Source organism: Rhodotorula graminis, assembly GCF_001329695.1.
Source record: "Rhodotorula graminis WP1 unplaced genomic scaffold RHOBAscaffold_6, whole genome shotgun sequence".
Classification (NCBI taxonomy): Eukaryota; Fungi; Basidiomycota; class Microbotryomycetes; order Sporidiobolales; family Sporidiobolaceae; genus Rhodotorula; species Rhodotorula graminis.
Window position 1 is genome coordinate 347,169 of NW_017264933.1, and position 26,508 is coordinate 373,676.

Here is a 26,508-nt window from a genome sequence, read left to right on the forward strand (position 1 = left end):
CGCAAGCGACAGCGAGAGAGGAACTCGAGCGTCGCCGCCGTCTTGCGCACTGCGCTCCACCACTCGAGCCGGCTCCCACCTCTCGCCTCGAGACAGCTCGAGACTGCGCCACAGCACGCACACGCACACTCTGTGAGTCGCAGTGCCCCTCCCTCGTCCTTCCAGTGTGCGCTCGCGGCGGGACAGAGGCCCGTCGTCGTCGTCTTCATCAGGGCGGCGGCGACGCGGCGAGTGAAGCGTACGAGGCGTGCAGGGACAGCGCCGCACACCGTGTGCGCACTGTATGTGCACGGCTATGCGATCTGCCCAGCGCAGCACGCTGACCCTCTCTTCCCTCCCTCTCTCGTCCCCCTCACCTCCTCGTCGCCCCTGCAGCCGCCTCACGACCCGCTCCAGCACGCCCTTGCAAGCTCGTCCATCATGGCTCGTTCGCCCTCGCCTGCGAGTGACCTCTCGCGCTCTCGGTGCGTCCCTCCTCCCCGTTCCCCAGGTCTCAGCGCACCCGTCCTGACAGCTCTCCTCGCGCAGCTCGCGCTCGCGCACGCCTCTCGACTCGGACACGATCCGCATCACGCGCCTGAGCAAGAACGTCCTCGCTGTCCACCTCGAGGAGATCTTTGACGTGTACGGCAAGATTCTCGACATCGACCTGCCCATCGTCAAGCGCCGTGCGTCCTCTCTCTCCCCTCGGTCTCCCTGGCCCTGTTCTGAGTTCAGGACTGACTTGTCGAGATTCCGCAGTCGGTACGCACAAGGGCACGGCCTGGGTCACGTTCGCCTCGCCCTCGGCGGCCGCGAAAGCGGCCGACTACATGGACGGCGGCCAGATCGACGGCGTCGTCGTCGCGGTCGTCCTCGAGCCGCCGTCCCCGCCGCGCAGGAGCCGTAGCCCGCCGCCGCCAAAGGGCTCGGCGCCAGCGTCGCGCAGGGGCAGTGGGCCGGCACCCGCGAGGGGCCGCAGCAGGACGAGGAGCCCGGCGCGTGGGACGCCGAGCGGCGGCAAGGGTCGTGGGAGGAGCCCGTCGAGGAGCTTGAGCCGCGAGAGGAGGGCGCCGTCGAAGGGGAGGAGGGTCGGCAGGAGCCCGACGAGGAGCAGGAGCAGGAGTGCGAGCCCGATGCGCTCGAGGTCCAGGTGCGTCGCCGCTGTGGCCTGTCTCTCTCTCTCGTTCGGGGCATCTCGCCGGACAGGACTGATGCAGGTGTCAACGGTTCCACACAGGAGCCCTGTCCGTCGTCGGTCCCTGTCGCCTCGCCGCCGTTCGCCCGCTGGCCGTTCGCCGGTCTCGCGCCGTGGCCCGCCGCCGCGTGGTCGCAGCCCGAGTCGCTCGCCTGTCGCGATGGACCGGGACGTGTCGCGGTCGCCGGTGCGCTCGAAGCGGTAGAGTGCCACCCAGGACAGGTGTCGCGGCGAGGGCGAGGGAGCCGAGTGTGCAAAGGCGCTCGAAGCAGTGATCGTCGTGCGACTCTGCGCTTCTGAGAGGCTTACGAGAGTGATGCACGCGAGCAGCAAGCAGCCGAGAGAGGAGAGCGGGCCAGTCGCTTCGTCTCGCTGGCGCTCCGCCCGCCGAGGTTCCGCTCGCTCATCTCCCTCCTCCACCTCTCGCTCGATCGGCTCCACCATGGCCGCCACCGACGCCACAGACAAGAAGTGCGTCGCTCGGTCCACCTCGAGCCCGCCCTGTCGGGTTCCCGTTCTCGCCTCGCAAGCTGACCCGTCTCCACCTCCCCCCGTCGTCGAGCAGCTCGTCGCCCAAGAGCAACGGCGCCGAGGCCGACAGTGCTCGCATCGGCTGGGCTTTCCTCTCTCAAGTGCGTCCCTCTGCCTCTCGTGTCTCCCGTGCGCTGCCAGAAACGGCCGACTGACCTCGTCCTCCACCCTCCCTCTCTCTCTCCGCGGCGAGCAGTACTACTCGTACCTCAACAAGGACCCGGCTCGCCTCCACTGCTTCTACACCAAGCGCAGCACCCTCATCCACAGCACCGAGGGCGAGGACTCGACCCCGTGCTATGGCCAGCAGGTCCGCCCGTTTCTCCTCTCTCTCCCTCCTCCTCTCGCAACATGCCAGACTGACCCAGGGGTTCCGCCGTCCGCAGGAGATCCACGCCAAGATCATGTCGCTGCAGCTCGACGACTGCAAGGTCTACATCAGCAACGTCGACAGCCAGGGTTCGGCCGAGCACGGCATCATCGTCCAGGTCATCGGCGAGATGAGCAACGCCAACGGCCCGTGGCGCAAGTTTGCCCAGACCTTCTTCCTCGCCGAGCAGCCCAACGGCTACTTCGTCCTCAACGACATCTGCCGCTACATCAAGGAGGAGGGAGATGGCGACGAGCCGGCCCACCTGACCGGCGCCGACGCGCCCGCCGTCCAGTCGGACGACCAGCCGACCAACGCCGCCCACGCCAACGACAACGCGGCCGACGGCGAGCCCGCGAGCGTCCAGAGCGTCCTCTTCAACGAGGCGTCGACCCCGCCTCCTGCCGCCGCCGCCGCCGCCGCTGCGCAGCCGGACCAGGCGTCGTCGTCGACCGAGCAGGAGCAGCCCACGCCTCAGTCGGGCAGCACCGACTCGTTCACGTTCCACGCCAACGGCATTGCCGCCGACGCCGCCGACGAGTCGCCGGCCGCTGCCGCCGCCGCCGCCGCGTCCAAGGAGGAGCCGACGCCCGCCGAGGCCGAGCCCGAGGTCCCGGCGCCGCCTTCGTCGGTCGAGGAGCCGTCCAAGCCCGAGTCGGCGCAGCAGGAGGAGGCGACGACCGCCGCCGCCGTCGAGGAGCCGCAGCCGATCACGGCCGTCGAGGAGAAGGAGGCCTCGGCGCCCGAGCCCGCTGCCGCTCCGGCGCCGGCTCCCGCCAAGGCGCCCGAGCCCAAGAAGGACGAAGTCAAGAAGGACGAGCCGGCGCCGGCGCCCGCACCGGTGAGCGCGCCGACGCCCAAGAGCTGGGCGAGCCTCGCCGCGAGCAACACGACCAAGAAGTGGGCCGGCGTCGCGACGAGTGAGAGGAAGGGGACCTCGGCTGCGCCTGTGCGTCTCTCTTCTCTTCCAGTCTCTCTCTTTTGGCGTGCTCGAGTCCTGTTCGCAAGGCCGTTCACTGACTCGTTCGTCCCCACCTCGCAGACCACGCCCGCCGCCGACTCTCGCCCTGCGGCCTCGTCCTCGTCTTCGTCCGCTCCTTCTGCACCTTCCGCCACCGCCGCGTCGACGGGCGCCGGCGCACCAGAGCAGTCGGCGTCCGGGTCCGCCCCGGCGTCGTCGCCGTTCGTCGACGCCGTCCTCGCCGTCAAGCAGCCCCAGTGCTTCGTCAAGGGCGTCCTCGAGACGGTGTCGGACCGCCTCCTGCGCGACACGCTCACGACCCGGTTCGGCCCGCTCAAGGAGGTCGACATCGTCCGGAGCGTGCGTCCCTCGTCTTCCTCATCCCCTTCTTTCCCTTGCGCCCCGAGTTCACCTTACTGACCTTTCCTGCCCCGTCTTCCTCCACCTGCACCTTCCCCTCTCCACCCACAGAAAGCGTGCGCCTTCATCGAGTTCGAGAAGCTCGAGTCTGCGCGCCGCGCGATCCAGACGTCGCTGCGCCCGACCGACGGCGGCGAGGGCGGCATCATGCTCCCGCTCGACGACGGCTCGCACCAGCGCATCAACGTCGTCGAGCGCAAGCCGCACGGCGACCGGCCCATCAGCTCGCGCGGCGGGCGCGGCGGGTCGGCGGCCGGTGGGCCGGGTGGCGCGGGCGGTGGCGAGGGTCGCGGTGGGTACAAGGGCGGCGAGGGTGGGAGGGGCGGGAGGGGTGCGAGCTCGGGCACGAGGGGTATGCGGGGCGGCAGGGGCCGTGGCGGTGCGGCGGCCTCGGCCAAATGAGGCGCTCTCTTCCTCTCCCTGATTCCCTCCCTCTCTCGACCTCGACCTCGACCTCGACCTCGGCGACGCCCTCGCCGCCTGTTACCTCTCCCTTTTCGACTCTCTATTCGCCCCTAGGCCTTTCACCTTCCGTCGATCGCACCCTGCATGCCCCCTCAGCTTTCCCCACCCCTCTTGCCGCGCTCCTCGCCGTTTTGCCCTCTCTCTCCCCCTCCTTTCCCCTCCCTCCCTTCCTGTTCGTAACCCCCTTTCGTCCTTTCCGTCACTCCCACTCGTGTTCTCTCCTCTCTGGTCGACCAAAAGGCTCGCCGACGTGCGCGAGCCCGATGCAACTCTCTGCGGCACCTTGTCTCTCGAGCGAGCGAGCGCGCGAGAACGAGAGCACGTTGAGAGAGGGCAAAAGGCGAATACAGCGAGCACAACGATGCGTACGGAAAGATCGAGAGAGGCAGAGAGACGACGAGAGGCTGCGGGGCGAGGGGCGAGTCAGTCGAGGAACGAGGACGAGAGGGAGAGAAGAGAGGCAGAGTGAAAGGACGGACCGACAGGATGCTCGAGGCTCTAGGCCTTGTGCATCTGGAGGTTGCGGTGCAGCTTGGGGTCGACCTGGACGACGCGCTCGAGCAAGTCGTCGACGACGGCCTGGCGGCTGCTCGCGAACGTGGCCTCGATGCGCTCGAGCGTCTCGTCCGTCTGCTTCTGGACCTCGGTCGCCGACGTCGAGCTGTCGCCCGAGTGCTGTGCAGGGGGGAACGGGGTCAGGGGGGGGGGGGCGCGCAGACAAGAGGGGCTGAGAGGGAGGGAGGGACGCACCTCGTGCTCAAAGTCGGTGAACTCCTGGTCCTTCTTTGCGCGCAGGGCGTCGATCTCCTTGCTCGCCTCACCGCGTGCGTCCTTGAGGCGCTGGTTGCGGTCTGCAAGGGCGGGAGCGGGGTCAAGGGGGAGCGTGTGGGCAGGCGGGGGACAGGGGGACGCACACTCGCGGGCCTTTGCGACGATCTGGGCGGCCTCCTTCTCTGCGTCAAGGAGGGTTGCGATACCTTGAGCTGTTGCACGAGGGGAGGAGGGGGTGAGCGGGGAGGCGGGAGCTGATGACGGGCCAAGAGGGGGAGGGGGGAGGACGAGAGCGGGGAGACGGACAGTTTGCAGCCTGTCGAGCGCGACAGGAGTCAGTGCGAGTACTGTGACAGGGAGCAGGGTTGTACTCACCATGGCTCGAGGTGCGTGGGGAAGGGCGAGAGCCGAACGAGCAGAGAGGAGGACCCGCTCATCTCCTCCGCCTCACCCGGCTCGACAGCTCGACCGTGCTGAGCTGCACAGCCGACCATGAGCTATTACCCACCGCAGCCGCCATCCCAGGCCCCCGCGGCCCCCTCGTCCTCGTCCGACCTCGACCTCGTCTCGGCTCTCTCGCAACCTTCAACCCAGCCAGCACTCAAGGCAAACGGTGAGCCCGCCCGTGCGATGTACCTTACAGTGCGTCGCCAACTCACACCCTCTCGTCTCGCGAAACAGCCGCAGTCCAGGCCGTCGAGCCTCTCTCGCGACTGCTCCTCTCGTCCTCGACCGACCTCGCCGCGACCAAACTCGCCCTCGCAGGGTTCGCCACCGCCTACCCGTTCCTCTTCCGCTATGCGTGCGTCCCCTCCTGTCTTCTGCCCCCCCCCCCCCCCCAACTTGCCCCCTTCGATCGACTGCTCACCTTCCTCCTCCTCCTCGTCGCAGGTCCCAGTCGGGCGACCACGCGTGGTGGACCCGCGTCGTCAACCTCAAGACGGCCGTCCTCCAGCAGTGGCGTAGCGGCAGCCCCGGCGCCAAGGTCGCCGCCGTCAAGGTCCTCCAGCGCATCATCCAGACCCAGAGCAACGCTGGCACCGCCGACCCTCGAGTCCGTCCCGCTCTCTCTCTCTCTCTCTCTCTCTCTCGCGTGACCAGGACCGAAACCCTGACCTTCTGCCCCACCTGCAGCTCGCCCGCAACCCCGAGCCCAACCTGTCGCTCGTGCGCGCCAACCACCCGTTCCTCAAGATCGCCGCGCTCGAGGACGAGGCCAACAAGCTCCTCGGCGAGTGCATCACGACCCTGTTCACGTCGGCGTCGCCCGACCTCGTCGGCGCCGTCGTCGCGTCGCTCGCGACCCTCGTCAAGAGCCGCCCGCAGTACGTCAAGCTCGTCGTCACGAGCCTCACCAACTGGACCCCGGCCGCGCTCGCAGGCCAAGGAGCGGCCCAGGTCAAGAGCGTCGAGAAGGTCGTCCGCATCTCGTTGAGCCACCTCGTCAAGTGCGTTCCTCGCTCCCGCCTTTCTCATCTCCCTCCTGTCGCAAGCGCTCACGAGGACCGCCTCTCCCCCCTCGCAGGACCTCGCACGCGACGTCCTTCTCGACCCAGATCGCCGACTTTCTCGCGCTCCAGTCGCAGCGCATGGACGCCGCCGCGCTCGAGGCCCGTCGCGCCCGCGACGACGAGGCGTCCCGCAAGCGAGCCCTCCTCGCGAGCCAGATCGACGACGTCGGCGGCGGCGACAGCAAGCGGCGGCGGCTCAACCCGGCGGCGTCGACCGCGAGCGAGGGCACGACGGCCGCGTTCAGGGCGGCCAACCTCAACCCGGGCACGGCGACGCCGAGCATCGCCGAGCTGCCGCTCGACATGGTCGTCGACCTGCTCGTCGCGACGCTGCAGAACGTGAGCGCGCCGGTGCTCGGGACCGCCATCGACGTGCGTCCTCCTCTCCCTCGAGCCTCTCTCGTTCCGTCAAGATTGAGCCTGACGCACCCTCGAGCGCGCACAGACCGTCCGGCGCAACCTTCCCGCGTCCTCCTCCGCCGACACCCACGACCGCCCGGCCTCGCTCCCTCCTTCAGCTCCAGCACCCGACGTCACCCCTGCGCCCGTCATCGACCCGCTCAAGCTCGACCTTGGCGCCGACGAGCTCGACCTGCGCGCCGAGGTGCCGCCCGAACCCGCTCGCGCCGCGTCCGAGGAGGCCGACGACGCCGCCGCCGCCGCCGACCAAGCCGCGGCCTTTGCCGCGACGGGGCTCGCGACGCGGCCGGGCGCAGGCGCAGCCGACATGGACCTCGCGGCGCCGCTCGAGATGACGCTCGACGCGCGGCACGCGGTCGTCCTGAGCGCGCTCAAGCGCGTGTGCGCCGCGGGCCCGGACGGCGCGAGCGACAAGGTGTGGGTCCCGCTCGTGTCGCGGTTGATCACGCGCGGGCTCGAGGTCGAGGCGGACGAGGGCGAGAGGAGGAGGGCGGGCGAGGGGGGCGAGGTCGAGAGGGAGAGGGCGAGGAGGAAGGGCGACGAGATGCGCGAGGTCGTGTTCCGGTTCGTTGCGGGGGACCTGCAGGGGCGGACAGAGCTCGCGAGGCTATGGCTCAACGAGGAGTGGTACGCGTGCAAGCGGCGCGGCATCGTCGAGGTGCGTCCCTGTCTCCCTCGTTCATCCTCCTCCCTCCCGCTCGAGGACGCGCACTGACCTTCCTGCGCCTCGTCGACAGAATCGCCCGTACGATCACTGGCTGCGCAAGTTCCTCGAGCACGTCGGCGTCGCGTCGAGCAACAAGGACCGCGAGCTGCTCCAGTTCCTCATGGACCTGCCCGAGATCCCGGTCGACGAGATCTATCGCCTCGAGGGCATGGCCGTCAACGCCGACCAGTGCGTCTTTGCGTTTCTCTGTCGTCTCTCGAGCCCGCTGTTACCGCGTACTCACGCTCGTCCTCGTCCACAGGATGCAGCTCGGTTTCTCGACCCTGCGCGAGCTCGTCGTCCTGCGGCCCTCGGTCCGCCCTGCCGCGCTCGACGTCCTCCTCGGCCTGACGACCCACGCCGACAAGCGCGTGCGCAACGCGGCCATCATGACGGTCAAGAAGTGGGTCCCCGACATGCGCGAGTTGACGCCCGTCGTGCACGCGTTCGCGCTCGAGCTCGTCGAGCGGCTCAAGGTGGCGCCGCCGGCGCCCAAGGAGGACGAGGGGGCGGTCAAGGAGGGAGAGGAGGGCGAGGGCGTCAAGGACAAGGACGGCGAGGAGGACATGAAGGTGGACGATGAGGCGTCGCCGGCGCCGGACGAGCCCAAGGAGCCGTTCGCGCTCGTCCGCGGCGGCAAGGTCGTCGATCGGCTCGAGCCGCCGACGACGCTCGGCGGCGTCACGCAGCACGTCGAGCTGCTGCTCGCGCTCTGCGTCAAGGAGCCTGCGCTTCTGTTCCCGTACGTCCCCTCCCACCTCTTTCTTGCGCACGAGCCCGTTCCTGACTTCTCGTCCCTCTCGCAGGCTCTTTGAGCGGTACGGCGCCATGCAGCCCTTTGCGCAAGACGCCCTCGAGGAGCTCATCGCGCCCCTGATCCGGTCGCTCGGCCTCAAGCACGAGGGCCTGCTCGACCTCGTCGGGCGGTTCCCGGCCGGCAGCGACAAGCTCATGTTCCGCGTCCTCGAGATCGCCGCCGACAAGACCAAGCTGCCGAGCAACGTGACGGGCCTCATCCGCCAGGTCGCCGCCGAGCGCGAGCTCGACCAGCGCTTCTACCCGATCATCCTCCCCGAGTGCAGCAAGGTGCGCCCGCTCTCTCGCTCTCTCGCTCCCTCCCCTTCCTCGTTCTCGACCTGACTCGTTCCTCGCCGTCTTGCAGGCCGAGGTCGTCCGCTGGTTGCCGCACGTCATCAAGCTCCTCGACGGCACGCCGCTCAAGAAGGCGCAGACGCGGTCCATCTTCCTGTCGATCATTGCGCCGCCAGCCCACTTCTCGAGCATCAACTCGCTGCGCACGAGGAGCGACTCGATCACGCCCGTCGAGCTCATGATGTACCTGCACAAGCACGACAAGGAGATGGGCCTCAAGAACACGATCGAGGGTGCGTCCTCTTTTCTCTCCCCCTCGCTCGCCTCGACGGTCACTGACGCCTCCCACACTCGCACACAGCCATTTCGATCTGCTTCTCCATGGCCGACGGCTTCCGCCCCGAGATCCTGGCCGCCTTCATGCAGCAGGCCGTCGACGAGCCCGTCATTCCCAACCTCTTCCTGCGCACGGTCCGTCCCTCTCTCTCTCTTCTCTCTCGCCTCTCGCACCAGTCGCTCATTCTCTCGCGTGTGCAGGTCATCCAAGCCGTCACGACCTACAAGTCGCTCCAGCCGTTCGTCAGCACGACGCTCCTGTCGCGCCTCATCGCCAAAAAGGTCTGGACGGTCGGGCCCCTGTGGGAGGGCTTTGTCCGCCTCGCCAAGGCGATCGCGCCCAACTCGTTCGCGGCGCTCCTCCAGCTGCCCAAGGAGCAGCTCGCAGAGGTCGTCGTCAAGCAGCCGAGCCTGCGTGCACCGCTGAGGGAGTACGTCGTCAAGAGTGCGTCCTCCTCTCTCTTTTTCTCTCCTCTCCTTTTCCGCACTCTCGTACCGACACGTCTCGGTGCTCGCAGAGGGCGGCGCCAACCACGCTCGCAGCCAGGCGGTCCTCGAGGCGATCGGCGAGGACGACCCAGCGGGAGCTTCGGGCGGCGCGACGCCCAAGTCGGGCAGCGCGACGCCCATGCCGCCGCCGCTGCAGGCGTAGCTGTACGAGCAGAGACCCGAGTGTTGTATAGAGCATGTCGTTCTCGCACCGCGCGTCGTCGTCGTCGTCGTCGAGTCGAGCGAGAGGAAAGCTGCTGGGTCCGTGCGCTCGGCTCCGCTCTCTCGCTCACGCTCGCAGTGCCGCTCTCGCTCTCGCGGCGCCGGATGTCATTCAACAAGCTGCTCAATCTCGGGCTGATGTGCTACGAAGGAGGGGACACGCCCAGGATCCGAAGCACGTTCTCGTGCTTGGCGAGCGACTCGTACAGCTGGGCGCCGACGAGAGGGTAGACGGGCGCGATGTGGGTGTCGACAAAGGTGTGAAGGCGCGCGACGATGCGAGCCATCTCGACGTTCTCGTTGGGCGCGCAGAAGACGGGCTGAAAGCGCGCCTTGTCGATCCTTTCCTCGAAGAAGAGCATGTAGTGGAGGTACCGCGCCCGCCAGGGCTCGGCGCCGTGACGACGCTGGAACGGCCACTCGCAGGCCGAGTACAGGTCCCAGTACGGCAACGACATGAAGGGGTCGGCTGGCGGGGCGTTCCACCGGATGTGCGGCGACTCGGTGCGAGCCCACTCGTGGGCGCGCACGATGAGGTTGATCTGCTGCAGCTTGTGGCGAGTTCTCTTGTCGTCGGGAGGCTCGGGAGCACCCTTCGTGATGCTCTCGACAGCGGCCTGCGCGAGAGGGTGAGTCAGCCGAGGGTCCGAGAGAGGGCGCGAGAAGTAGGAGGAGGGCGGGACGCACCTGCGCTTTGTCGCGCGAGATGCCCAGAAGTGCAATAGCGCCTTGGCGACGGTAGACCGGTCTGAAGAGTGATCGATGAGGTGGCCTGTCGACTCGTCCATGTGCTCGATGATCTCGCGCGACTCGTCCTTAGTGAGGAGCGGCCACGTGAACGGGTTGGCCTTGCCGGGACCGCACACGCGTTTGTGGACGTTCCAGGCCTGCACGCACGGGTTCAAGGGTCAGCTCGACGGGCTTGAGGAGGCGACAGATTGAGAGAGAGGGGAAAGGAAAGAGACTCACGAGCTGCTGGTGGGCGGGCGAGCAGAAGCCGAGCGAGATGCCGGCCTCGGCGCACTTGCTGCAGCGCTGCTTGGTCTCGGTACCACACACGAGGCACGTCTCGTCCCAGTTGATGGCCATGGCGAGTCGCGCGAGATGATGGGTGATGACGACGAGGGGAGTGTGCTCGTGGAGCTGATGAAGATGAACCGAGGGCGCGGAACGGCGTGCGGTGGAGCACGGGTGGCTCTGGTCGCGATGTATAGACTGAAGCTAGGGCGGGAGCTGTCCTGCGAGGCCCTTGAGCGAGAGCGAGTGGTGGGAGCAGGAGCGAGAGCGGCGAGCTCAGCGTCAGCTCCTCCTCCCACCCTCGACCCTCTCACGCTCTGCCGCCGCCTCCCTGTTGTGCTCGCACTGGCTCTCGTGGACTCTCTCGAGGACGTCCGGACGTCCCCTCGGCCGGACCACCTCGCTCGAGCTATCTCTCGTCGCCGCAGCTCGCAGCTCGCACCGGGCGGCGCTGGCCCGGCCGCCGCTGCTGGCGGTGCCTCGGCTGGCGCTGCCGCCGAGGAGAAGAAGGAGGAGAAGGTCGAGGAGAAGGAGGAGTCGGACGACGACATGGTGCGTCCCCTCTCTCTCTCTCTGAGCCGCGCCGGGTCCTTCGACGTCGTCGTGGTCCGGCGGCTCTCGCTCTCCCTCCCTCTCACCAGTCGCTCACCTTTCCCTCTCTATCTCTCTACAGGGCTTCGGGCTCTTCGACTAAACGTCGGGCTCCTGGGTCTCTCTCTCCCCCTCCCCCCTCGTACCCTTCTTGCAACCCGTGCACCACCTCTACCCTTTGTCCGTGTCGCTTGTGTGCGCACGCGAGCCTCGCGTCACAAGTACACGTGTGCGAGGGCGAGCGCGTCGAGCGAAAGCGTGTGAGAGCGAGAGCAAGGTACAGAGCGAGACGGCGAAAGAGCGACAGCAACTCCGTCAAGCGTTGGTCGCGTCGGCCAGCGCATCTTCTCTCTCGCGCCCGTCGCGTCCTGGTTCGTCACGGGGTCTTCCTCGAGATCTCAGTAGACTGGACGCGAGTATTTGTCCACTTGCGCGACGACGACGCTCGCGTGAGGCCGCCGACGAGCTCTCGAGGGTGCGCTCGAGCCTGCCCTCGCTTTCGATCTTGAGCACTTTCCCGGCTGCCCTCCTCCTCGCTCGCTCAAACCAATCCCGTCGGTCGATCGACTGCTCGAGGTACACCTTCTGCTCACTCCTGCTGCAAGGTCTGCTTTGCCGAGAACCTCTCTCGCGCTCTCGAGGAAACTCGACCGAGACTCGGTCGCGAGTCAGGATTCCAAGCGGACACGACGACATCTACGAGTTCGTCTTCATCCTCAACCAGTCCTGGGCCCTCTTCAAGTCGCGGTCCGCCGCGGCGCGGTACTCGGCCGCGAAGCGCGGGTTCGAGCGTGCGGCGCCCGCCACGACGTGATCGGTAAGCCGCTGAAGGGACTGGTCGAGCGTCATGAACGCCTCGTCATAGCCGTTCACGGCCATGGTGGTCATGGCGAAGTTTATGAGCGCGTAGTGCCGCGCTTTGGTGCGCCAAGGCTCGCGCCCGTACTCGTCAAACGAGATCGAGCCGCGGGCGGCGAAGAAGTCCCAGCCTGAGGCGGCGCACAGCGCGCTCGACCGTCGCGGGCCCATGACGTTGTCGAACGACTGCGCCTCGACCGGGATCGTGACGCGAGCCTCGTCAAAAGCACGAATGCTCACGAGGAGCAGCTGCTGACGCGCGTCGTTGGCGGCGGCGACTCGGCGGTCTGCGCCCGCCGTGAGCTCCTCGATGAGCATCTGCGGAGGAGTCGAGATCGGTCAAACTCGGATATAGTGATACTCGGACTGAGCCGACACGCGGAACGCAGTCGAGGAGACCTAGGGACGCACAGGCACCATCTCGCGCGAGCGGACCATCTTGGCGACCATCTTGGCGACAGTGTTGAGATCTGGCGGATTGTTGACGAGGTTACCGGTCGTCTCGTCCATGTGCTCGATGACCTCGCGCGACTCGTCGACCGACAGGAGCGGCCACACGAACGGGTTGGCCTTGCCCGGCCCGCACACGCGCTTGTGGTCGTTCCAGACCTGCACACACGGGCTCGAGAGGTCGGCTGGGGAGGCTCGACGAGGCGCAAAGAGACCGAGAGGAGGAGGAGAGGGGACGTAGGAGACGCTGATGCTCGGGCGAGCAGAAGTACAGGCTGATGCCGGCCTCGGCGCACCTGCTGCAGCGGTTCTTGGTCTTGGTGCAGCACACGAGGCACGTCTCGTCCCACTCGGAGCTCATGCTGAGGCTTGAGGAGGTTTTTGTGATGACGACGAGGGGAGCCTCGTGGAGCTGATGAAGACGAAGTGACGGCGAGGGAAGGCGTGGGCTGGGCTGGAATTGGGGAAGTCGACTCGAGCGGTCGAGCGCGACTGCAGCACGCTCGTTGTGGGAGCGAGTGGTGGGAGGAAGGCGAGCGACGACGACGAGGCGAGCTCGCACTTGCTCTCCTCCCTCGCACGCTCGCTCACTCGCTGAGCCCGCGACCACCTGCACGTCTTGTTCTAGGCTTTGAGCACAGCTTCCTGTCTCTCGCGCAACAGCCGTGCGAGGTGTGCGGCGTCCTGACGAGCCAACGCTGCGCCGCCTGCGAGTCGGCGGGGCTCAGCCTCTTCTTCTGCTCAAGGGAGCATCTCAAGCTCGTGCGTCCCCTCTCTCTTCTTTGCAGAGTAGGACGGCCCTGACTCTCGAGTCTGTGCAGGTCTGGAAGGCGCACAAGCCCGTCTGCGGCCCGGGCAAGGCGCTCCCGATTGCCACCCTGCCGCTCACCGACCTCGAGCTCAAGGCTGCGCACGCACGCCTCGACAAGATCGCCATACCCGAGCAGCCCTTTCCGATTTCCCTGCGGCACGAGCTTCAGATGAGAGCGAAGCAGCCGGCCGAGGTGCGCCTTGTTCACTGTTTCCCTCGCCCGTCCCCTCTCGGTCGCATTGACGCCCCGCTCGCCCTGCAGACCGTCCTCAAGCACCTCGGTGGCGACGTCTGGGACACGAGCAAGCTCTCGGCCAAGCCCTGGATTGTCCTCATGGTCCGCATGGCCATGTGCGAGTACGGCACCCACGGCGAGATCGACTGCGACCCTGCGCCTCTCGCTCTCGAGCTCTTCCAGCACTACCACAGGGGCGAGGGCCGCGACGAGCCGGGCGGCATCTACGAGGCGGCGCGCGTCAGCTACCAGGTCACCTGCGTCTACGACTGGCTCGCGCACGTCGGCGGCATCGGCGCTCACGACCCGCGCGAGCCGTGGTTCAGCCTCCTCGCGCACAAGGTCCTCCTCTTTGGTCACCTCGGTCGCCTGAGCGCTGCGTCGCTTGACGCGCTCGAGGTCCGGACGTTCTACGAGGGCGCGAGGAAGCGTTTCGACGACTGGGTGCGCGGCGGCATGGGCACGGACAACGCGCTGTACATCGCCGCACTGAGGGGATGGTCAAGGTCTGAGCGAGCGCGGCGAGGGCGAGCACGCAGTCCAGCAGTCGAGGAGCGCAGCCGCTCGCGAACGAGGTCGTGCGCTCGATTCTTCTGAGCGGTCGGGCAGAATAACGTTCACGAGCAGCCCTGAGAGCGCGAGGAGCTGAGAGAGTGCGAAAGCCGTCGCAGGCGACGATTTACAGAGCGCGCGAGAAGAGAGAGAGCGCGCGCGAGGCCGCCAGAAGGGCCGCTCGGCCCTCCTGCTCGAGAGCCAGAGACGGCCGCCGCCCAGGCTTGCTCGCTCGCCGTCTCGCACCGTACCTTGCTCTCGCTCTCACACGCTTTCTCTCGACACACTCGCACACGTGCACGTGTGACGCGAGGCTCGCGTGCGCACACAAGCGACACGGACAAAGGGTAGAGGTGGTGCACGGGTTGCAAGAAGGGTACGAGGGGGGAGGGGGAGAGAGAGACCCAGGAGCCCGACGTTTAGTCGAAGAGCCCGAAGCCCTGTAGAGAGATAGAGAGGGAAAGGTGAGCGACTGGTGAGAGGGAGGGAGAGCGAGAGCCGCCGGACCACGACGACGTCGAAGGACCCGGCGCGGCTCAGAGAGAGAGAGGGGGGACGCACCATGTCGTCGTCCGACTCCTCCTTCTCCTCGACCTTCTCCTCCTTCTTCTCCTCGGCGGCAGCGCCAGCCGAGGCACCGCCAGCAGCGGCGGCCGGGCCAGCGCCGCCCGACGGGACCGACGCGAGCTTCTTCGAGCCCTCGGCGATGACCTCGTTGATGTCCTTGCCCGAAAGCTCCGAGATGAGCTTCTCGAGGCGGGCCTCGTCAGCCGAGGCGCTGCAGGGAGGGGAGGGGGACGAGGGCAGGTCAGTCAGGGTGCTCCTTGCAGAGGCCGCCGCCGAGGCGAGACGAGGGCCGAACGAGCGCGCACAGACAGGCGAGCTGGCCGTACGCGTCGCCCTGGCCCAAGCCCCGACGACTCGAGCATGAAAGAGGGCGGACGCACCCAGCGGCCTCGAGGACCGACTTGACGTCGGCAGCCGAGGGCGAGGCGTTGCCGCCGGAGACGAGGAGGAGGTAGGCAGCGACGTGCTTCATCTGTGCGGTTGCGGAGTGGACGAAGGAGGTGGAGGGGGGAGGGAGAAGGGGGAGGTGAGGCGAGGTGAGCAGGCGCGCGGGCGGAGGGCGAGGGTTTTTGCTGGCGCGACGAGCTCGAGCGCGGTCCTGGCCGACTGCCGTTCCCGAACTGCTGCTCTGTGGACCCTGCCCCTTTGAGGGACGCAACCCGCAGGTGCGCCGTGGTCCAGCTCGAGGCCGAGGGCGAGAAATCGGCGGGTCGAGGTGTGCGGAGGGGAGGGTCCGAGCCGGTGCGGGCGAGGGCGAACGATGGGTGAAGAGGCAAGTTGGAGGGCGGGAGAAAAGGGACGGACCGTGAGCTGGATAGATCCCTTAGCTGAGTGGGCCGCACGACTGGAGAGGAGAGGAGAGCTGGAGCAGGTGCGCGACGAGGCGGCGAGCGTCGGGCGGGCGGGCGAGCTCGAGAGAGGCTGCTGGCCTCGCCCTCGCCTCGCTTCTCTCCTCACTTCGGTCACTCTCTAGGTCAGTCTCGCACCCACTACACCGCCAGAGCAAGTGCCACCCCCGACCCGCTCGCCCTACTCGCGCCCTCCCGCCGGCCCGCGTCCACCCCCCTCCCCCTCCCCCCTCGGTGCAACCTCGTCCTCGACCCGCACTCGCACCCACCCACCCTGCGCCAGGCTCCAGCACCCGGAAAACTTCTCGCCCGCCGCACCCACCGACGTGCGCCACCTGCCTCTCGCCGACCCGCGGCGAGGCCGACCTATGCCCCGACGCCGACGCCGTCGTGTCGGGCAAAGCGCGCCAGGCGGGCGAGCGGGTCCACCTCGGGTCGCACTCGCTCCGACCGGCGAGGGGCAGGGCATTGGGCAGTCGTGGTGGACACAGCGGCGAGGGCGGCGGGGCAGCGAGCGCACGCCGCGAACGGCCCCCGACGACCTTGTCCCGCACCAGCACCTCCGCACCCCCTCTCGTCGAGCCGTCGTCCTGACCCCCTCTTGCCCCACTCGCCACAGGTCAATATGAACGCTGACGAGGCTGCTGCCGAGCGCCGCCGCGCCCGCACCTTCAAGAAGTTCTCCTACCGTGGCGTCGAGGTGCGCCGCCGTCCCTCCTCCACCTCGTCCCCCTCCTCCCCACTCCTCCCGGCCGTCGAGCGCCGCACCCCGCTCGTCTGGCGACCTCGAGACTGACCACGGCAGTGTGCCCCACCCACAGCTCTCGCAGCTCCTCGACCTCGACTCGGCCGCCTTTACCGAGCTCGTCCACGCGCGTGCCCGTCGTCGCTTCCAGCGCGGCCTCAAGCGCAAGCCCCTCGCGCTCATGAAGAAGCTCCGCAAGGCCAAGACCGAGGCCGAGTCGGGCGAGAAGCCCGCCGTCGTCAAGACGCACCTCCGCGACATGATCATCGTCCCCGAGATGATCGGCTCGGTCGTCGGCATCTACAACGGCAAGGTCTTCAGTGCGTCCCACCTTTACTTCCCTCGACGCCTCTTGTTGTCCCGGCGGTCGACTGACTCGAGCCGCACCCCCCCCCCCTTGCAGACGCCGTTGAGATCAAGCCCGAGATGACTGGGTTCTACCTCGGCGAGTTCTCCATCACCTACAAGCCCGTCCGCCACGGTCGCCCGGGTATCGGTGCCACGCACTCGTCGCGCTTCGTGCGTCCCACCTTCCCCCCCTCTCTCGCTCGTCCTCGTCGAGAACCCGCCCTGACCTCGCCCCCCTTCCCTCGCAGATCCCCCTCAAGTAAAGCGTGTCCCAGCTTCCCCGGCTGCGTCTCTCTTTGTCTTGTGTGTGCGGGTGGGTGCAACGAGGGTGCCTCTGTACGATCCGCAGCAGTGGCTCGGCGTCTACGAGAGCGAGGGAGGAAGAGCGGCCGGCGGGCTGCCATGATCAAGCTTCTCAGACCTTGGGACGCCCTCGCTGCGAGCGAGAGAGAGAGCCAGTGCTGCTTTCGCTGCTTCTGCTGAGCTGCGACTGTCGCTCGAGGCGAGCGAACTGCGAGATCGCCTCGTTGAGCTCCTCCTCGCCTCGTTCGCTCCCGCTCCACCCGCGCGCTCGCCTCGCCCTGCTCCCCGGCTCGAGCCTCCCACCACCCTCAGCACCCGCCGCTCGCGCCCGCCACACCGCCGCAGCTCGCCCGCACGCCCGCGCTCACCGCCCCGCCGCCTCATCCAAGAAGCACGCGCCCCTTCCCCCTCCGCGCCTCTCACCCTCGCCTCACGACACCCCAAGATGAGCTCCGAGTGGGACGAGACGTGCCTCGTGTGCTGCACCAAGACCAAGAACCGGTGCAGCAAGTGCGCCGAGGCCGGCATCGACCTCTTCTTCTGCTCGCCCGACCACCAGAAGCTCGTGAGCTCCTCTCTCCTCTCCTCCTCTTCCTCGCCTCTCCCTGCCAACGGTCGAGGTCGTCGAGCTGACCTCTCAAGCCCGTGTGAGCAGGTCTGGAACGTCCACAAGCGCGTGTGCGGGCCGGGCAAGTCCAACCCGTTCCTGTGGCCGCTCCTGTCGGACGACGAGCTGCCCGAGATGCTCGCGCACATGAACGAGACGACCGGCTACTTGGTCGGGTGCGAGCCAGAGTGCAACACGGTCGCCAAGGCGCTGCAGCACGATTTCGCCCTCCCGCCTGACAGCGTGACCGTGCGTCCGCTTTCCCTCCTCGGCCCCATCAGCTCCTCGGATGTCCCTGACAGTTGCTTCCTGTCATGTAGCTGCTCATCACGAGCTGCGCGCAGAGCGCGCACCCGAACGCCAGCGACCCCGGCTCCCTCGCGGTCCAGCTCGTCGTCGCCACGATCCGCGCCCTCGAGTTCGCCCGCACGGGACAGACCGTCGTCGATCTCGATCTCGCCCAGTTCATCCCACTCTCGTCCTCGTACCCGTGGAACGCGGCCTCGGTGTGGGACGTCAACGAGGCTCACGACCCGTCGACGGCGGGGCTCGAGCAGGGCACCGAGCCCTGGCGCACCAAGCTGCGCCACTACTCCCTCGCGTACAACACGGTCCTCGCCATCGTGTACGCCGACGAGCGCACTGAGCTGGCGCGCTCGTTCGGCAAGCACCTCCAGCGCATCGTCGACTCGATTCGCACGTCCGTCGCCCCGTCGAACCCGACGCTGGCCACCAAGCTCCTCGAGAGGATGGAGCTCAGCGATGGGGTGGCCGACGTCATACGCAGTTGCCTGAGAAGCTCGTAGCTTGCGAGGACGCTGGAATGCATGCCTTTCGGTTTCACGGCACTCCCGAGAGCGAGCCTCGTCGAGTCTTGGTTTCTCGGCGCAGCCGGCCTCGCATCGAGAGTGGATAGAGCCAGCGTTTCTCAGCAGTCGACCGGTGAGAGAATGTGGAGCGAGCGAGCGAGAAGGAGATGCGAGAGCGCCAACGAGAACGAGAGCGAGAGTAAGACGGGGCTCGCGCGCCTGTCGAAAGCTCGTCGCCGACCTTCTCTCGTCCTTTCCCGCCGCTCACCCGTACCAACTCTAGCTCTCGATCGATCATGAGCTCTCGGAGAGTACGAGAGCGCGACGCGGTGACAATGCAAGGGCGAGACGAGCGATCTACGACGCAAAGTGCGCCGTCGCGTTCCCCTTCTTGGGCGCGTTGTTGACCCTCGGCGCCCTCCCAAACTCGCTCGTGTCGATCCCCTTGGTCCCTTTGCCCTTGTCGATCCCCTCGCGCAGCTTCTCGGCGCGCGCCTCCTTCTTGCGCGCCGACTTTTCCTGCGCGCGACGCTCGGCGCCCGTCTTGCCGACCGGCTCGGCGTCGAGGACCGAGCGCTGCGCCGTGTAGTCGTGCGGCGTAATGCTGCCTGCTGCTGCGCGCGACGACGACGCCGACGACGACGAGGTGCCGGCGGCCTTCTTGGCCTTCTTGGCCGCCGGCGGGCGGGCCCTCGGGCTCAACGGCTCGTCGCCCTCGCCGGCCGTCTCGGGCACGACCTCGGACGCCGGGCGCGCCCTGCGCTTCTTGGGCTTGTCGGCGAGCGCAGAGACGACGATGACGTCGCTGTCCTTGGGCTTGGGCGCGGCGTGCTTGGGCGCGGGCGCGTCGGCAAGCGTCGACGAGGCGGCCGAGGGCTGCTTCGGGATGCGGCCCGACAGCGGGACGTAGGCGTGGTCGGCCGAGAGGGCGGTCGGGACGGCCGCCGAGTCATCGGTCGTGGGAGGGAGGGTGCTCGAGTCGAGGGGGACCTCGTTCGAGGGGAGCGCTGCTGACGTGTCGACCTTGGCGACAGGGAGCTTCGGCTGGAGCGTCTGTGGAGCGTGCGAGGGAGAGAGCGAGTCAGTCGCTGGACGAGCACAATCGAGAGACAGGAGGAGAGCCCACGCACCTGTCCGAGCCCGCCGCCGAGCGTGAGCGCCTCGTGCACCCTCCTGACCGCCGCCTGCGCCTCCTCGTGCGCGCTCGCCCTGCCCTTGCCCTTCTTGGCGTCCGCCCCGGCGCCCTTGTCCGCTCCTCCACCGCCAAAGAACGTGCTCGACGCGGCAAGGATCCCGCCGCTCGCGCTCGTCGACGCCGTCGCTGCCGCCGCCGGGCTCGCGCCGCCGAAGAACGACGACCGCGTGGCGAGCGACACCGAGACGGGCGCGCTCGTCGACGCGACCGGCGCCGCCGTAGTCGCGTCGCCCCAGATGCCCTGCGCGGGCCGGACGGCCGGCTCCTCGGCAGGCAGGCCGAGCTCGACGCTCGCGCCCGTCGCGGCAGCGAGCATCTCGACGTCGCCCTCGGCGCCGCCTGCCGCCTGCTGCGCCGCGAGAGCGGGCGCGACGCGCTCGACCGTCTCGGCAACGACAGCCGCGAGCTCGTCCTTTCTCCTGCGCACGACGTCGCTCACGCCGCCCCTCGCGGCGCCGAGCGCCTGCATGACGTCCCTCGCGTCGCGGATGCGGCCCACGGCGCCGAGCTCGGCGAGCTGGAGCGCGCCCTGGACGCCGAGGACGTACCGCGCGCTCTCGTCCTCGTCGCGCGCCGTCTGCTCGCGCCAGCGCACGACGGCGCGCAGGCACTCGAGCTTGAGCTCGGCGGGGCCCCAGCCCGTCTTGATCGGGAGGGTCGGGACGGCGAGCGCGGTCGCGTAGGCCTTGAGCGCGCCGGGCTGCTTCGACAGCGGGACGAGGAACCCAGAGTCAAAGTGGCCCGTGTCGGCGTCGAACGGCGGGAGCGAAAAGACGATCGACGACGTCGTGCGCGAGCGGTCGAACACGTCCTGGAGCGGCGAGGGCTCGTCGGCGGTCGAGGACGACGAGGACGCCGCCTTGTCGTGCAGGGCGAGGCGCAGGTGGTCGTAGATCGACAGGAGGAAGTGCGTGTCGGACCGGGCGTAGTGCAGCATCTCCTTGGGCAACGGGCTGCGCAGACGGGCGAGAGGCAGAGTCAGTACTCGAGGCTCGACGTGCAGAACGAGAGAGGGCGAGAAGGCCACGCACCGGATGCGCCAGTCGGCGAGCTGGTACCGCTTGTCGGGCTCAAAGTCGGTGTACATGGCGAGCAACGACGCGAGGCTGTGCTGCGAGTAGCCTGTGGCGCGAGAAAGGGCGCGCCCCGGGCGGCAAAGTCAGTCCCGACTCGGAGGGGGAGAGGGGATGGGGAACGAGGGCGCACCGAGGACCTTGGTGGCGTGGTACGTGTCGAACAGGCCGACGATGTACAGGCCAAAGTCGCGCTGGAGCCACACGATGTCGGAGCTGGCGCCGTGCAGGACCTGTCGGCCGGGAGGAAGAAGAGGTCAGGATCGGCGGCTCCTCTCGTGCGACACAGGCTCGACGAGGACGGACCTTGATCCACTCGGGGTCGGTGAAGAACTCGTTGAGGCAGTCGAGGTTATCGCGCACGGTCGGCTCGAGCGCGTCGATCACGTAGTCCTTCGAGCGGGTGCTGAGCTGCGAGGGGCGAGGTCCTCCTGCGGTCAGTCTCTCGCTCCTTGCACCTCGCCAACAAAGGGAGAGAGGGACGCACCTGGATCAAACACGTCGTGCCCGCCCAAGCGCGAAAGTCGTGGTGCTCGAGGTCGATCGCGAGCTCCTTGTGGCCGTCGGCGCCGGCCGCGCGGATGTCGTCGACGAGGCGCTCGAGCGCCTTGGCGTCGCCGACCCACTCGAACGGGACCTTGTCGAAGCTGTTGGGCGCGTGCGGCTCGGGCTTGGTCGGCGCGGCGAGGAAGTGCGGCGGCGCGACGAGGGCGGCAAGCTCGCGCGCGTACGGGTGCGCGTAGCGGGTGTACGGCGGCGGGACGGTGGCGGTCGTCACGGTGAGGTGGCTCGTGGGCTCGTACAGCTCGGTGGCGAGCCACGACGCGTCGTCGTCGGCGTCGAGGGCGTTGACCTTGCGACGGAGGGCGGGCTTCCACAGCGGGACGGCGCGGCCGTCGTCGTCGAGGGCCGGGATGGCGACGCGGGTGCGGAGTGAAAAGCGCTTCTGGGGCTTGTCGATCGACGCGTCGTGGAGGAGGCGGGCGGGGAGACGCTCGTGCTTGGCCTTTTGGCGGGTGCGCTCGTCCATCTCGGCGGGCGATTTGGCGCCGAGCGGGCCGTTGTGGGCATTGCGGTGCTTGCCGATGCCGAGGTGCTTCTCGATGCCGTCGTCGGCGTGCTCGAGGAGGGGCTCGACGCGCTCGACGACGTTGTTGTAGATGCCCTCGCGGATGAGGTCCGGGTCGAGCTCGGTACGGGGCGGGGCTTGTGCTGGCGGCGGTGCGGCCCAGTCGAGGACGGCCGAGGCGAGGTTGAGGATGCGGAGGGCTTCTTGGTCGAGGCCCTTTGCGAGCCTGCGCGAGAGGGTGCGCTCGAACGCGAGGTCGGCAGGGTCGGGGAGCGAGGCGGCGGCGGTGGTCGGCGGGACGATGGCGGCCTGGAGCTGGTCGAGGAGCTCGGTGAGGTCTGCCATGGTGGTCACGGCAGAGTCGTTTGCAGCTCTGGGCGAGGGCACGACGTTGGAGGAAGAGCGAGCTCATCAGCTTGATCTCGTCCTCGTCCTCATCTCCCCCGCCCTGTCACCAGCCGGCTCAAGCTCACGCTCAAGAGCCCCAGCCCTGCCATGGGCTTCGCTCGCCTGCTCGCCCTCGCCACTGGCATGGCAGTCGCGACCCTCCTCGCCGCCTTTGCCCCACTCGTCGTCCACCTCTCGCCGACCACCCTCACCAGCGTCAGCGAGCTCTCGGTCGGCATCCTCGTCGGTGCCGCCTTGTCCATCATCCTCCCAGAAGGCGTCGCAGCCGTGTTCGAAAACTCGAGCCACGACGACGGCGACCACGACGACAACGCCGCTTGGATCGGAGGCGCTCTCCTCTCGGGCTTCCTCCTCATGTGCGTCCACCTGTCGTCCTCCCTGTCCAACGCGAGACATGCAGTCCAAGGGTCCGAGGTGGGCGCGAGCTGCCCCGCTCGCCGTCGCCGCCCTGCTCCTCGTCCCTCGTCCCCGTCTTGGCTCTCCCTCGGCCTCGCTCACACACCTCTACCTGCGCGCAGGTACCTCCTCGACAACCTGCACGGCCACGACGAGTACCCCGACCCGAACCCGCAGCCGCACCTCCACCCACGGCACCACCACCGCCCCAACCTAAGCGCGACCCCGTCGCACCAGCCCCTCCTCGAGCCCCTGCGCACCTCGGACGAGTACCCGCGCCGGGACGTCGGCGGCAACGGTCACGGCAGCGAGCACTGGCGCAGCGACGAGGAGGGAGGCGCCGCGTCGACGTCGACGTCGAGGAGCCGGTCGCCGATGCCGTGCAACGACGCGCACCTCATCACGGCCGACGCCTCGTCCGTCTCGACCGTCGTCGGCATGCTCACGCACAGCCTCGCCGACGGCATCTCGCTCGGCGCATCGAGCCTGCCCCTCGCCGCCGCCGCCGCCACCGCAGCCGCCGCAGGCGACGCGCCCTCGTCGTCGTCCCCCCTCCAGCTCGTCATCTTTGTCGCCATCCTCCTCCACAAGGCGCCGACCGCCTTTGCGCTCTCGTCGCTCCTCCTCTCGTCGCCCGCCACCTCGCGCGCCTTTACGCGCCGCGCCCTCGTCCTCTTCTCGCTCGCGGCCCCGCTCGGCGCCGTCGCGACCTACGCCCTCCTGTCGCTCGTCGGCGCCCACGGCGGCACCGGGTCGGCCGCAGGGTGGTGGACCGGCCTCGCGCTCGTGTTCAGCGGCGGCACGTTCCTGTTTGTCGCGACGCACGCCGTCCGGGAGCAGGAGAAGCGCGCAGAGGGCCACGGAGGAGGAGGGGGAGGGGGAGGGCACGGGCACGCGCATGGAGCGGACGGCGGCGAGGGGGCAGAGGGGAGGATAGGCGACAAGCAGAGGCTGGCGCTCGTGCTCACGGGCATGGTGGCGCCGGCGTTGCTGTCGCGTCTCGTCGGGCACGGCCACTGAGGTTCTCGGCGGGCGGCGGTTGAGAGGCGGAGGGGAAGTACCATAGATCTGTTCATAGCTCGGTCGTGTTGCATTCGCTTCGTTCCACCGTTCAGATCTCGGCATGAGAGGCGACCGTCGCAGAGCCCGCCGCTCGCATCCTCCTCCTCCTCCTCCTCCACTTGCCTCGCCACGCAGCTCGCCCGCACGAGATGACCACCGCGCCACCCGATCACCTCTCCAAGCTCCCCAGTGACCTCCTCGTCGACTCACTGCTGCCCGCCATCGCCCCTCGCGACCTCGTCGCCCTTTCGCTCGCGAATCGCGCGTGGCACCACTTTGTCGCCGGCGAGGGCGGGCCCTGCGAGATCCTGTGGCAGCGCCGCGCCGCGAGCGACTTTCGGTTCCCGGTGCTCGCGAGCGGCAGGCGCACTGGGTGGCGGGCGCTGTACTCGTCGCTCGCCTCGTCGTCGGCCAGCGTGTGGGGCGCAAGTCGACCTCTCTCTCTCTCTCTCTGCGTGCGGCCAGGTCGAGCGGTACAGGGACAAGGACCTGACCTCGAGCTCGATGCCCGCAGCAAACGACCAACGGCCGCCTCGGCTTCCCTTCCCACCGCACCGGCATCCCTCCCTCGCTCCGCTCCCTCGTCATCGGCGACGCCCTCCCCGTCCCGACCCTCATCGAGCTCCCTGCACCGCCCGTCGCCCTCGTCGCCGGCGGGTGGTCCTTCCATGCCCTCGGCAGCAACGGCGAGGTCGTCAGCTGGGGGCAGCTCAACGGCGGCCTCTTTGCCGGCGACGACGCGCCCCTCTCGAACGAGGGCCGCACCGTGCGGCCCATGGTGCTCCCGCAGAGCGAGGCCGTCGGCCCCGTCGCGCAGCTCGAGGCCGGCAGGGCGCACGTCGTCATGCGCGGCGAGGACGGCAGGGCGTGGGAGGTGCGCGCGCTCGGCCGGGTCGTCGAGGTGCGCGACGAGGGCGGGCGGTGGGGTGCGAGTGCGGGCGGCGGGCAGGGAGCGATCGTGCTCGTTCAGGCGGGATGGGTGCGTCCCCCTCTCTCTCTTTCGCCGCCTCGGGTGCCGTCGAGGAGGGCGGCTGACCCTCTTCTCGGGCCGGCAGGACTACTCGGCCGTCTTGACGGCGGGCGGCGACATCTACGTGTGGTGGGGCCTCGCTCCGGCGGCGAGCGACGAGGGCGCAGCAGCGGCGGGCGAGGACGACCTCGACGACCCGTCGTCGCAGGGCGTCGCCTTCCCGCTCGACCTCGACACGCTCCGCCTCCCTCCCCTTCCCTCCTCCTCCTCCTCGACCCTCGCCGCCGACCCCATCTCGCTCATCAGCTGCGGCGACGACTTGATCCTCGCCCTCACCCGCACCGGCACCCTGTACCGCCTCGACCTGTCGCCCGTCGCGCCCAACCCGAACCAGCCTCGCATCCCGCCGGGCGCCTTCAACGACCCGCACGACAGCCCGATCCGCTCGCGCGAGAGCCGCAGCCGTCTCGAGGCGGCGTTCGTGTCGGGCGCGCGCAGGTGGACGTGCCTGCGCCGGTTCTGCGACATTAGCGAGGTCGGCCGGCTCGAGGGCCTGAGCGTGTCGGGCGAGACGCGCATCACGCACGTCTCGGCGCACTTTGAGTCGTTCGCTGCCTGTGCGTCGTCCCCTCTCTCTTCTCTTTTGTCCTCGTGGCGGAGCGCACTGACCCTCTCGTGAGCGCAGACTCAGTCCCGTCGTCGTCGGACCCGACGGGCTCGATCGTGCTCCTCGGCCGCAAGGACATGGACGACTCTGCGGCGCCCGTCGTCATCCCTCAACTGCAGAACATCGGCGTCATCAAGTCCGTCCTCCTCTCTTTCGGACCGCCTCGAGCCGCTCGAACTGACCTTTTGCCTTTTTCTCAGGATCGCGCACGGCGACTACCACAACCTCGCTCTCACCTCATCCGGTGCGTCCTTCTTTCTCTCCCTCGAGACGTGTCGAGCATACTGACGAGCTGCACCTGCAGGTCATCTCTTCGCGTGGGGCGCCTGGTCGGCCGGCGCACTCGGACTGGGCCACCCTCAGCTCGCCAACACGCCCCTCTCGTCCCCTACCGCCGCTCCTCCACCTCGCGACAGCCAGCAGCAGCCTCGTCCCTACCCGATGCCGCAGTTCGGCGACGCCCCTCAGCAGCCGCACCCGCTGTTTCCGGGCTTCCTCCCCGCTCGCCCCGCCGCGCCGGTCCAGCGCCCGCCCGAGCGGGTCGACATGCCGACGCGCGTGCGCTTCCACGGCGAGCTGCGCGGCGGGACCGAGACGGGCAGGGCCAAGTACGTGTACGCCGTCGCGGCGAGCGGGTGGCATAGCGGGTGCCTCGCCGTCGAGGCGTCGTCGTCCTCGCCCTCTTCGACCTCGACGACGGCAACTCGCCCCGACGCCGACGACGACGATGACGAGCAAGAAGAGCCGATGATCCGCCTGCAGCGCCGGGCGACGGCCGAGCAGGAGATGGCCGACCTCGCGCGCGCGGCCGACGAGGAGAGGCTCAACGGCTCGAGAGGGTGGATGGGCCGGCTCGGGACGATGGGCCCGTTCAGGGTCGGGTTCGCGGGGCGAGGAGCGAGGGGCGGCGGAGCGGGCGGCCTGACGAGGGGAGGAGGGCGCGTCTGAGCAGGTCGGCGAGGCGGCTGTCATGCGCAATCAGTTCTCTCCACTTTCTCTTGCGCGGCTCTCGAGCGAGTTGACGGGCAGCTGGGGAAGCAGGGTCCGCGCGCGCGAGTACTTGAGCGAGCGAGTCGGCCATGCGCTCATTCGAGACCGGTCCATGTTGACCATCTCAAGCCGCGAGACCCGCAACTGTGGGTCTCGAGGTCGGCCTCATCGCCGTTGCAGCTCTCGCTTCTCTCGCTCGTGACGGCGTCCTGACGAGCGCAGCAGGCGCTGGTCCGCAGGGCAGCGCTGAGAACACGCTTGGACCGTGCGGGCTCGGACGTCGGAGTGACATTGCGTACTCGGCCGGCCCTGGCTCAGCCGGTTCGGCCTCGTCGTCGTCGTCGGTTTCGTGACGAGGCCCTCCTTGCCACAAGTTTGAGAGTCACAAGCTCCTGGCGCTCGTCGCCGGCCGGCGCAGCAGCAGTGAGGAGGTCTGTGCGACAGCGGGGTCGAGCTCTCGGGCCTC

The 26,508-nt window shown here is 68.6% G+C and overlaps 12 protein-coding genes across 12 annotated transcripts; 7 read left to right on the plus strand and 5 right to left on the minus strand.

Moving 5' to 3' along the window:
- The first annotated feature begins 76 nt into the window (after nt 1-76).
- Nucleotides 77-4,028, plus strand: RHOBADRAFT_53227 (uncharacterized protein). Its single transcript, XM_018416738.1, has 12 exons — nt 77-132; nt 376-464; nt 529-668; nt 742-848; nt 929-1,132; nt 1,220-1,364; nt 1,642-1,648; nt 1,743-1,809; nt 1,905-2,018; nt 2,095-3,027; nt 3,121-3,399; nt 3,511-4,028. The coding sequence occupies exons 2-12, from the start codon at nt 421-423 to the stop codon at nt 3,859-3,861; spliced, it is 2,391 nt and encodes a 796-aa protein (XP_018271268.1). The 5' UTR covers nt 77-132; nt 376-420; the 3' UTR covers nt 3,862-4,028.
- A 394-nt stretch (nt 4,029-4,422) lies between these two features.
- RHOBADRAFT_14732 (uncharacterized protein) lies at nt 4,423-5,073 on the minus strand (the record flags this gene model as incomplete). The annotated part of the gene is made up of 3 exons (XM_018412216.1): nt 4,423-4,599; nt 4,675-4,775; nt 4,839-5,073. The coding sequence occupies 3 exons, from the start codon at nt 5,071-5,073 to the stop codon at nt 4,423-4,425; spliced, it is 513 nt and encodes a 170-aa protein (XP_018271269.1).
- Nucleotides 5,074-5,187: 114 nt separating this feature from the next.
- On the plus strand, nt 5,188-9,412 carry RHOBADRAFT_53229 (uncharacterized protein; the record flags this gene model as incomplete). Its single annotated transcript, XM_018416739.1, has 13 exons — nt 5,188-5,308; nt 5,383-5,497; nt 5,587-5,749; nt 5,830-6,143; nt 6,221-6,578; nt 6,652-7,284; nt 7,364-7,521; nt 7,595-8,074; nt 8,139-8,418; nt 8,495-8,717; nt 8,786-8,895; nt 8,962-9,205; nt 9,279-9,412. 13 exons carry the CDS (start codon nt 5,188-5,190, stop codon nt 9,410-9,412), a joined length of 3,333 nt encoding a protein of 1,110 aa, XP_018271270.1.
- A 202-nt stretch (nt 9,413-9,614) lies between these two features.
- Nucleotides 9,615-10,560, minus strand: RHOBADRAFT_43711 (uncharacterized protein; the record flags this gene model as incomplete). Its single annotated transcript, XM_018414272.1, has 3 exons — nt 9,615-10,074; nt 10,159-10,358; nt 10,441-10,560. The coding sequence occupies 3 exons, from the start codon at nt 10,558-10,560 to the stop codon at nt 9,615-9,617; spliced, it is 780 nt and encodes a 259-aa protein (XP_018271271.1).
- Nucleotides 10,561-11,720: 1,160 nt separating this feature from the next.
- RHOBADRAFT_66355 (uncharacterized protein) lies at nt 11,721-12,782 on the minus strand. Its single transcript, XM_018418950.1, has 3 exons — nt 12,629-12,782; nt 12,349-12,546; nt 11,721-12,255 (listed from the first exon to the last, which is right to left on the minus strand). The coding sequence occupies exons 1-3, from the start codon at nt 12,746-12,748 to the stop codon at nt 11,776-11,778; spliced, it is 798 nt and encodes a 265-aa protein (XP_018271272.1). The 5' UTR covers nt 12,749-12,782; the 3' UTR covers nt 11,721-11,775.
- RHOBADRAFT_53231 (uncharacterized protein) lies at nt 12,193-14,060 on the plus strand. Its single transcript, XM_018416740.1, has 5 exons — nt 12,193-12,813; nt 13,134-13,149; nt 13,209-13,391; nt 13,461-13,877; nt 13,928-14,060. The coding sequence occupies exons 1-5, from the start codon at nt 12,803-12,805 to the stop codon at nt 13,943-13,945; spliced, it is 645 nt and encodes a 214-aa protein (XP_018271273.1). The 5' UTR covers nt 12,193-12,802; the 3' UTR covers nt 13,946-14,060.
- Nucleotides 14,061-14,336: 276 nt separating this feature from the next.
- RHOBADRAFT_64933 (uncharacterized protein) lies at nt 14,337-15,390 on the minus strand. Its single transcript, XM_018418616.1, has 4 exons — nt 15,357-15,390; nt 14,933-15,024; nt 14,547-14,763; nt 14,337-14,425 (listed from the first exon to the last, which is right to left on the minus strand). The coding sequence occupies exons 2-4, from the start codon at nt 15,022-15,024 to the stop codon at nt 14,405-14,407; spliced, it is 330 nt and encodes a 109-aa protein (XP_018271274.1). The 5' UTR covers nt 15,357-15,390; the 3' UTR covers nt 14,337-14,404.
- A 635-nt stretch (nt 15,391-16,025) lies between these two features.
- On the plus strand, nt 16,026-16,756 carry RHOBADRAFT_43715 (uncharacterized protein; the record flags this gene model as incomplete). The annotated part of the gene is made up of 4 exons (XM_018414273.1): nt 16,026-16,100; nt 16,222-16,465; nt 16,549-16,664; nt 16,742-16,756. The coding sequence occupies 4 exons, from the start codon at nt 16,026-16,028 to the stop codon at nt 16,754-16,756; spliced, it is 450 nt and encodes a 149-aa protein (XP_018271275.1).
- A 485-nt stretch (nt 16,757-17,241) lies between these two features.
- RHOBADRAFT_43716 (uncharacterized protein) lies at nt 17,242-18,209 on the plus strand (the record flags this gene model as incomplete). Its single annotated transcript, XM_018414274.1, has 3 exons — nt 17,242-17,361; nt 17,452-17,652; nt 17,724-18,209. The coding sequence occupies 3 exons, from the start codon at nt 17,242-17,244 to the stop codon at nt 18,207-18,209; spliced, it is 807 nt and encodes a 268-aa protein (XP_018271276.1).
- A 315-nt stretch (nt 18,210-18,524) lies between these two features.
- On the minus strand, nt 18,525-21,894 carry RHOBADRAFT_53232 (uncharacterized protein; the record flags this gene model as incomplete). Its single annotated transcript, XM_018416741.1, has 6 exons — nt 18,525-19,265; nt 19,343-20,360; nt 20,439-20,529; nt 20,614-20,713; nt 20,787-20,891; nt 20,968-21,894. The coding sequence occupies 6 exons, from the start codon at nt 21,892-21,894 to the stop codon at nt 18,570-18,572; spliced, it is 2,937 nt and encodes a 978-aa protein (XP_018271277.1). The 3' UTR covers nt 18,525-18,569.
- Nucleotides 21,895-22,044: 150 nt separating this feature from the next.
- On the plus strand, nt 22,045-23,373 carry RHOBADRAFT_43718 (uncharacterized protein; the record flags this gene model as incomplete). Its single annotated transcript, XM_018414275.1, has 2 exons — nt 22,045-22,313; nt 22,476-23,373. The coding sequence occupies 2 exons, from the start codon at nt 22,045-22,047 to the stop codon at nt 23,371-23,373; spliced, it is 1,167 nt and encodes a 388-aa protein (XP_018271278.1).
- Nucleotides 23,374-23,564: 191 nt separating this feature from the next.
- On the plus strand, nt 23,565-26,042 carry RHOBADRAFT_53234 (uncharacterized protein; the record flags this gene model as incomplete). The annotated part of the gene is made up of 6 exons (XM_018416742.1): nt 23,565-23,831; nt 23,930-24,394; nt 24,471-25,002; nt 25,071-25,188; nt 25,253-25,296; nt 25,357-26,042. 6 exons carry the CDS (start codon nt 23,565-23,567, stop codon nt 25,998-26,000), a joined length of 2,070 nt encoding a protein of 689 aa, XP_018271279.1. The 3' UTR covers nt 26,001-26,042.
- Between the last annotated feature and the right edge of the window lie 466 nt (nt 26,043-26,508).

What these genes read in the sequence shown, in the direction of transcription:
- RHOBADRAFT_53227 (XM_018416738.1), top strand. Translation starts at nt 421, where the DNA reads ATGGCTCGTTCGCCCTCGCCTGCGAGTGACCTCTCGCGCTCTCG. An exon ending in AGTGACCTCTCGCGCTCTCG is followed by an intron (nt 465 to 528) that starts GTGCGTCCCTCC and finishes CTCCTCGCGCAG; the next exon opens with CTCGCGCTCGCGCACGCCTC. An exon ending in CCTGCCCATCGTCAAGCGCC is followed by an intron (nt 669 to 741) that starts GTGCGTCCTCTC and finishes GAGATTCCGCAG; the next exon opens with TCGGTACGCACAAGGGCACG.
- RHOBADRAFT_66355 (XM_018418950.1), bottom strand. Translation starts at nt 12,748, where the DNA reads ATGAGCTCCGAGTGGGACGAGACGTGCCTCGTGTGCTGCACCAAGACC. An exon ending in CGCCCGAGCATCAGCGTCTC is followed by an intron (nt 12,547 to 12,628) that starts CTACGTCCCCTC and finishes CCGTGTGTGCAG; the next exon opens with GTCTGGAACGACCACAAGCG. An exon ending in GCTCGCGCGAGATGGTGCCT is followed by an intron (nt 12,256 to 12,348) that starts GTGCGTCCCTAG and finishes ACTCCTCCGCAG; the next exon opens with ATGCTCATCGAGGAGCTCAC.
- RHOBADRAFT_53231 (XM_018416740.1), top strand. An exon ending in GAGCGAAGCAGCCGGCCGAG is followed by an intron (nt 13,392 to 13,460) that starts GTGCGCCTTGTT and finishes CTCGCCCTGCAG; the next exon opens with ACCGTCCTCAAGCACCTCGG.
- RHOBADRAFT_64933 (XM_018418616.1), bottom strand. Translation starts at nt 15,024, where the DNA reads ATGAAGCACGTCGCTGCCTACCTCCTCCTCGTCTCCGGCGGCAACGCC. An exon ending in TCGGTCCTCGAGGCCGCTGG is followed by an intron (nt 14,764 to 14,932) that starts GTGCGTCCGCCC and finishes CCCTCCCTGCAG; the next exon opens with CGCCTCGGCTGACGAGGCCC. An exon ending in AGGAGTCGGACGACGACATG is followed by an intron (nt 14,426 to 14,546) that starts GTGCGTCCCCCC and finishes ATCTCTCTACAG; the next exon opens with GGCTTCGGGCTCTTCGACTA.